We start from the raw sequence: 7,996 nt of genomic DNA on the forward strand, positions 1-7,996 counted from the left end.
TAAATCTATTTGGTAGTTTAAACACTTTTATATCGACCGTGTTAGTTGATCTATACCGGGTGATGGGCGCCGCCATGTTAGTTCGCGCTGAATCCGAGCTGTGGGATTTACAACACGCAAATTCATCCTCTCCTCCCGAAACACGTTAAAGTAGGTCTCTGGTAAACTGGGAGAAGAGCGGAGTAAACTTTATAGTTACGTACACAATCTGTATATGATATCAATAAAAACATGTCGTCAGATTATATTTGTAAGGATCATTGTTGCCGTTTCCATAGACATCAGCGTGTATTTTACAAACTGTAAATGTATGGTTTTGCTAGTACTTATGTGTATTTAAATGTCTGAAACCTAAAATAAGTATTATATGGTTGAAAACAATTAATATTTGTGATAATATGACAAGCGCTCAGCGTGTCCGATCTGGCTCCGCGCCAGGCAAAGCGCGAAAGCGGATTTAAATTCAGCAGTTGATGACGTGACGCACTGTAAGTTCTAATCACACCGGTGTGATCGTACGCTTCAGGGACCAGCCAAGACTGATCACACCGGTGTGATCGTACGCGTCAAAGGGTTAAGCTATTTAAAAGCCACGGAAAGCGAGGAAAAATTCAAAAGAACTAAAAACAAACAATTGCTTTACGCCGAATTGCCGCTAATTCAAAAGTGAAAGTAAAATGCGCACACCGCTTTTACAAGCTATTTAAAAGCGAAGGAAAAGAGGGAATGCCCCGCCCCGGCGGTGATACCGGTATTACCAGTGTTGTCACACGTCGATTAACCGGTGGGAAAATTTCCTCACCGTCACAACCCTACTAGTTTTAACGCGAAACATACATGAATGAACATCTCACTCCTCACATAATCACTCAATTGATGTTTCAACCGCAGAAAGACGTCATTAAAACGACTTGTAAACAAAACGTCACGTAGCATTTCATTTACCTCAGGCAAGTCATCAGTGTCTACAGCTCGTTATTTGCTAGAAAAATCAAGTACAGAGAAGAGTATTTCACGAAATATTGGACTATATACTCATATTTTACTTTAACTGTTAGTGATGTCTTCATTATTTAATGCATGTTTAAATAAACCTGTTATGAAACAAGTTATGACAGCCACTCTGTAAAATATTATATTTCAACAACAAATAGAAATTGGGTAATTTAGAAGTTAATTGATATGTTTGCATTCAGTTTTTTTCATTTGAGTGTTGATTATTAAAGTTAAAAATAAATAGTAATTGAATTTAAGTTTGGGCTCTGTTGTTAATTGTAACCTTATAGTGATGTAAAAGGGCCCCCTATAGTTAGAGCAGAAGCTGAGGTAGATTTTTATCTCTAAGAAAATTTCAAATTTTATGAAAAATTGAATTTATTTACCATTGCTTAAAACAATTTGAACACTTTGTGTTTAGTTTTTTCTCCTGCTGTACAATACAAACTTTATTTCTATAGCACATTTAGTTTTTTCTCCTGCTGTACTGAAACCATACCGAACCGTGACACCAAAACATAGGTACATACCGAACCATCATGTTTGTGTACCGTTACACCCCTATACACACACACACACAATTTATTATTTAAAAAAAGCATGTCTGAAATACATGAGAACAATTTCCATACCTTTGGGGGACCTCAACAATTTCAGGAGATGTAGTACTGGCGGGCTCAATGCAGTTCATAGGCACCATCTGAATATTCACGGTGTTGGAAGGCACCTGCTGAGTGTTGGACTGAAAATCTGGAGAGGCTGGTGACTCCACCTAAAAAAAAAATCAATCAATCGGCATTCTATATTTTTTTCTAATACAGTGACGCACCAGACTTGCCTAACACCTTTATTTAATTAATAAATAAACTACCTCTTACCCTAAGGTGCTTGTTGGGAATAACCAGCGAGGAAGGTGTTTGACAGGCAGTGTTAAGAGGTTTCACTTCAGGAACAGCAGAGTGAACTTTTGCAGCTTTCCTCTTTTGGGTAGGCTGGGCTGCCGGCTTTATTACTGACGGCTTCACATTCACCTTGGGTTTCACTGAAATGCAGGCAAATGCAATGGATTGAGTAGGCCATTTGGAAAATTATTCATTTACATTTCTATTTTATACATACAGACACACTTTTTTATTACATAAATATTAGTACCATTGTAAGCATTACTGTCATGTAGAAAGCATTACTGTGTAGAAACAGAAGTTAAATAAACAGTTAAAGAGAGATTGAATATGACCATCAATTAATGTTAAATTCATACCCTTGGTCTCTGTTTGAATAGTTCCCTCAGCTAGCTGGACAGGTATCACAGGAGAGGTTGAGGGCTTTGGTGTGTTTGATCGAGTCGGTGTGTTCGTCGATGGAGTCCCGTCTCCAGAGTGCTCGGGGGAGCTTTTCTGGGGCGCTTCTGGGGCAGCAGGGAGCGGAGAGCTCTTGTGTTTGAGGGCAATCCGCTTTCTCACGGTTGTTTGTGGTTGGGCAGAGGGTTCAGAGGCTGGCGGTGAGGCAGCAGGTGCAGACAGTCCTGCGTCTTTCTGGTTGGTGGAAGTGACTTGCTCCTCCTGCAGCTTGCGGAGTCTCTTCTCTCGCATGATCTCCTCAAACGTTTTTACTTTAACGGTCTCACTGGTGGGTTTACCTTTTCCATTTGCCTGCGAGTTGAACGGAGCAAACAATTATTCGAGAAACAATAATATTTAGATATGCCTGTTGTTTTGTGTTTAATTTGTAGCTTACCTCTATTGCAGGTTCTGATTTCTTATCAGGTGCATCTGGTTTTGTCTGACCCACAGTGCATGCAGCTGCTGGAAAGAATTAACAGTTATGTGAACACACTTCTTTGGGCATATGAGGTAACCATTTCAAACTAGGAAAACATGAATGTGTCTGACTTACATGAGCTTTTATTAATGCGTAGAATGCGCTTCTTTGGAGGTCCACTTGACTCTGCTTCAGTTGAGGTCGGGGTCTTATCGTCTGTGGTCTCTTGAAGCTGTGCCTGCATCCGGGCTGCCTTTTCCCTGCGTATCTCCTCCAGCGTTTTTACTCGTACCTCCCCAGCTGCCACAGGAGCCTTGACCGCAGCTCCGGCAGTGGAAGGTCCTTCATTCCCCTCTGGGCTTTTGGCTGTTGTGCTCACTTCCTGGGCTTTTTTTCCCTGCATTTTTTTCTTTTCGAGAAGGATTTCAGAGGTCTTAACTTGAGGTCCGCCAGCGGGTTTGACACTTTTCTTGGATGGGCTCAGCTCCTTCGCCGGCACTTCTTTCACAACACGCACAACTTTACTTGTGTTGAGGTTTTTGGCTGCCTTCTCTTGCCGAATCTCCTCGAGGGTTTTTATACGGATATCTCCAGATGATTTCGGCTCGCTGTCAGTGCTAGACGGGGCGGCAGTCAACCCAAGTCTTTCACGCACTGGTTTCTGAGCTATAAAGAGATCAGGAAAAAAGAAATTATGAAAAAGATACAAAAGACCCACACAACTAGAGCTGCCACAATAAACAAATCTTTCACCTTTCTGTGGTAGCACATCTGTGGAGGATTCAACAATTCCACCGAGACGTTCAGCAAGGCGTCGTTTTAAAGGTAGGTCTTCCTCCACAGGATCATCTTTAATTAAACGACATAATCTTTCAGTTTTTGTAAAAAGGGGTCGCAGATACATAAATGTGAAGCAAACGGTTTTCATAAACTTACCTCTGGACAAAATTCTTTTCCTTAGTCTGTCCGCAATTTTTCTTTTTCCAATTTCATTAACAGATGAATCTGCAACAGATTTTAAAATTATTTAATGGTTCGATACTGTAAAAAAACAAAAGTTTTAAAACCTTATGGACCACTCACCAATGCTGGCATTGTTAACTTCCCGATGTGAGAGAGATTGAATGTTTTCCTTTTCAATAGCAGTTCCTTTGTTTTGGGCTGAGCCTTGCATGGCGGACTGCCCTGCAAACAAATGAAAAGCTAATATTAAAATGATCCATCAGATGGCTTAACAGCAAAACTTACCCAAAAAAAATAGTGCTGAGGGTTCATTTACCAGATTTCTTCAAACTTGCCATGAGTGCTTTCCTCAATCTGATCTCCTCTAGTGTCTGGATACCAAAGTTCAGCGAATCATCTGCATGACAGATAATGATTAAATAAAGCTCCTAATATATAAAAGAAAATATCAACAGAACATGGAACCAGTCTTTACTTTTGCTTGGGATCATTTTTCGGGGTGATCCTCCAAGAGATTCATCTCCTTCCTCTGAGAATTGATCTGCAAATATTGAAGTAAAAAGACTGAGTATTTCTAGATGAGGGATGCAAAACTCTATTCTTATTGGTCCATCTGCAGCCCATAGCTCCAACCCTAATTAAGCACACCTGAACCAGCTAATGAAGGACTAATCAAGGGTTGGAATCAACCACGAATGAGATTGGACAGCCTGTTCACAGAAATGTGAGCTCACCATCCTCATCGTCGTCATCGACAGGGTTGATGACCACTGGTGGATGGGTAGGGCTGGGGACATTTTCTTGGGTCTCAGTTCTAATGACCCCTCTTAACTGCGGGTTAGTGGGGTTTGCAGTGGGTGCAGGGACTTGGTCCTCGAGTGGGGTCTCTTCCTTCTCCTTTCGCACTACTTGTCCTATTTAAAAAAAGACAAAAAGGCCAGTTTATATTAGAAATGTATAAAGACCGATATAGTTCAAATTACTGTAAAGACAACAAAATACCTTTGTCTGGGGCAAAATAATTCCCATCGATGACACGTGGCTTCTCATGATGGAAAGCACAGTGAGGTTTCTGGCAGCCCGCCAGCTGGTTCTCCCAATAGCATGCGATTTCCTTGCGGTTTTTCTATAAAAGTAATAACAGGGTGGATCATTATTGAGGTCCCATTTGAGAAACAATGGAAGGATCTTAACAGACAGAGGTTTTGGAATTGGCCACAAACCTTTATTTCCATATGGCGAAACATGCAGACGTTACGGAAGCACCTTTGCTCTTGCCACAGGGTGCAGACCGTCTCGCTACCCATGGCGTCCTCGCAGTGTCGAAAAGGGCAGCTGTTACCCTTAAAAGGCAAAGCGCAACACCAAAAATTAACTTTTAATTATGATGATCATCTTTTTTTATATATGTGTATATAGAAAACCTTTTCATATTACTTTCCATATTACATTTCATCATATTACTTTTCATATTAAATCTTTATTTAAAAATGTAATATTTTATTTAAAATACATATCTAAATATATGTGACCCTGGACCACAAAACCAGTCATAAGGGTAACATTTTTTTAAATGGAGATTTATATATCTATTCATATATATGAATAAATAAGCTTTCCATTGATGTATGGTTTGTCATGATAGGACAATATTTGGCCGAGATACAACTATTTGAAAATCTGGAATCTGAGGGTGTAAAAAAATCAAAATACTGAGAAAATCGCCTTTAAAGTTGTCCAAATGAAGTTCTTAGCAATGCATATTACTAATCAAAAATTAAGTTTTTATATATTTACAGTAGGAAATGTACAAAATATCTTCAGGGAACATGATCTTTACTTAAAATCCTGATGATTTTTGGCATAAAAGAAAAATCGATAATTTTGACCCATACAATGTTTTTTTGGCTATTGCTAAAAATATATCCAAGCGACTTAAGACTGGTTTTGTGGTCCAGGGTCCCATATCTAATATATATATATATGTGTGTGTGTGTGTGTATACAATGCACAGCATTATGACTATTTACACTTTTTATTTTACCTTAGTACAGGTGGAATAGTAGTAGAAGTAGCAGTCATCTCCTTGCATGGTCATTCTGGCACAAGTTTGTAGTCTTCTAGGTCAGGAGCTCTTCAGTGATGCTGGGATCTCGTCCTGGACTCCTGCGACAGGGTCTACGTGAATCTCCCTATTTAGAGTGTTACAAGCCTATTCATGCCTGTTGATCCTGAATGATGCAAAATGGTGGCCGATATTTAAATACTTGAGAGAAAATGCGTTGCAAGAACTTCATTCACCTGCGGTGGCTGAGACGTTCCCTGGTGATCTCAAGCACGTGAAGGGTCGCTCCAGCACTGTATGGATCCTGAAGGAACACTTGACTGATGAGTAAAGACTGAACAGGGAGAGATGGGGCAACTTTTGCCTCTCTTAGAAACTTGTTCCCATCAGACTGCTGTGTTAAAACTGGCAGGTGGTGGAAAATGTCCGTTTCGTTTTTTTTTTTCCCAATATTGTTGCTAATTGAGTGCTTAGGGGGTTTGGGGGAATTTAAAAAAAATCCTCAAGCTAGATGTTGTCAAAAAAGGAGAGACGAGCGCAAAAAAGGAACTGGATATCTTGGAAAGAAAAAAAAAAGAATGGTTCTCTTCTGTTTCCTGAAGGCAGGTGGAAAAATTAAAGGGGGTAGAATGGAACTTTAATAAAAATGCTCAATAGAGGAAAACCAAAAATCAATGGTGAGATTTAAAAAAACAAACAAAAAAACAAACAAAAAAAAAACAGCAATCTTCAGGGAAGCGATTTCATTATCCAAATCCAGTTATCCTCTGGAATGAAGGACAAGATCTTGCATAACCTACATTTCAAAAAAAGAGACAAAAACACTTCCCATGTGCTGAACAATTGGTTATCTGAATAAGGACAGGAACATAATATATTTTATTACATGCAAAAAATTCTTAAGGTAACAGACTGAACATGTTTTGGATTTATATCACATGTAATTGAACACAATAATACGTGATAATACATACAAACAACTTCAGATTGTGAAGAAAAATTTCTATTTGAACTTATTTTGGGTCTGGGTATCGTTTTTCAAGCATGATAAACCATATTTATCAAGTTTTAAAATTGGTATTATCTGAATAAATATTTCGCAGATTTTTCATCCGCACCTGTAAATTTAGGGTGCGGTTTACAAATTCCGCGTCTGTAAATCTCAAATATTTTAACATTTTTTTTCAAATAAAAAACATTTATAAGCTACATAATCTAACGTTACACACTCATAAATAAACCAAAACGAAAGCACAGCGAAAACGACTTTGATTCGAATTTTTGAAAAAATCTTGTTTCCATTGAGTTTTTCAAAAGTTCGATTACGATTAGATACATTTTGAATTAAACCCACTGTTCAAAAGATAGCTTTATCCCCTTTTGTAATGTTAGGCCTTTAGTGTTGTATTTGGTCTGACTCATTTAACTATGAAGGTTGTCAGATGAGAAACACTGCGACAAACAACGTGTAAAGAACAAATAATTATTTTATATGTTTAAGCCTAAAAGCTGTGTAACGTTACGTGAAAATAACAGTGTTCTATGGCTTTCGAATAGCATGTTGCTAACTTCGGGTCGCATGTTGTTAACTTTAGCACGACTACTGCACTTAACTAAAATAAAATAAAAAGTTCAATCACTTCAAATAAAGCGTTCACAATTACCAGTTTATACCGATTGGAATTAAGTATGTTCGGTTTGGTGCATGTAGACGCTCGTGGTCGACGCTCCTGGACTGGACTTATCTCTTCTTTTCTTGACTTCACAGACGAACAAAATGGCGCCCGGCTGCCCAGGCAGCAAAGTGCTGGCATAGACGTCTATGTGACGAACAGACTCGTTAAAGGGATAGTTCACCAGAAACTGTAGGTGGCGTCATGTTGTTCTAACAACCCCCCTACGACTTTCTTTATTCTGCAGAACTTGAATTCTGGCGAAATGAATTCTGGCAATTAAAGGGTTAGTTCACCCAAAAATGAAAATCTGTCATTAATTACTCACCCTCATGTCGTTTCAAACCCGTAAGAGCTTCGTTCATCTTCGGAACACAAATTAAGATATTTTTGATGGAATCTGAGAGCTGTCTGACCCTGCATAGACAGCAACGCAACTGAAATGTTCCCAAGTCCAGAAACATAGCAAGGAGATCTGTAAAATAATCCATGTGACATCAGTGGTTCTTCCGCTATTATAATTAAAGCTACGAGAATA

General features: G+C 39.0%; 1 protein-coding gene across 5 annotated transcripts in view; it reads right to left on the reverse strand.

Annotated features, from left to right (window-relative positions):
• LOC107655092 (zinc finger CCCH domain-containing protein 11A-like) overlaps nt 1-7,597 on the reverse strand; it is a 10,865-nt gene extending 3,268 nt beyond the window's left edge. The window contains exons 1-16 of one of the 5 annotated variants that reach the window (XM_016442510.1): nt 7,460-7,597; nt 6,022-6,089; nt 5,765-5,912; nt 4,944-5,063; nt 4,723-4,846; nt 4,455-4,634; nt 4,196-4,261; nt 4,037-4,117; nt 3,841-3,942; nt 3,694-3,762; nt 3,511-3,606; nt 2,893-3,423; nt 2,734-2,801; nt 2,258-2,648; nt 1,875-2,038; nt 1,629-1,768 (exon numbers count right to left, since the gene is read on the reverse strand). In XM_016442510.1, coding sequence (XP_016297996.1) covers nt 1,629-1,768; nt 1,875-2,038; nt 2,258-2,648; nt 2,734-2,801; nt 2,893-3,423; nt 3,511-3,606; nt 3,694-3,762; nt 3,841-3,942; nt 4,037-4,117; nt 4,196-4,261; nt 4,455-4,634; nt 4,723-4,846; nt 4,944-5,063; nt 5,765-5,818 — 2,186 coding nt within the window. In that variant the 5' untranslated portion in view covers nt 5,819-5,912; nt 6,022-6,089; nt 7,460-7,597. Of the gene's footprint in view, nt 1-1,628; nt 1,769-1,874; nt 2,039-2,257; nt 2,649-2,733; nt 2,802-2,892; nt 3,424-3,510; nt 3,607-3,693; nt 3,763-3,840; nt 3,943-4,036; nt 4,118-4,195; nt 4,262-4,454; nt 4,635-4,722; nt 4,847-4,943; nt 5,064-5,764; nt 5,913-6,021 lie in introns of all 5 variants that reach the window. The other 4 variants (XM_016442509.1, XM_016442507.1, XM_016442508.1 and 1 more) reach the window with 4 other exon arrangements.
• Between the last annotated feature and the right edge of the window lie 399 nt (nt 7,598-7,996).

Source organism: Sinocyclocheilus anshuiensis, unplaced genomic scaffold (assembly GCF_001515605.1).
Source record: "Sinocyclocheilus anshuiensis isolate Anshui unplaced genomic scaffold, SAMN03320099.WGS_v1.1 scaffold1072, whole genome shotgun sequence".
NCBI lineage: Eukaryota > Metazoa > Chordata > Actinopteri > Cypriniformes > Cyprinidae > Sinocyclocheilus > Sinocyclocheilus anshuiensis.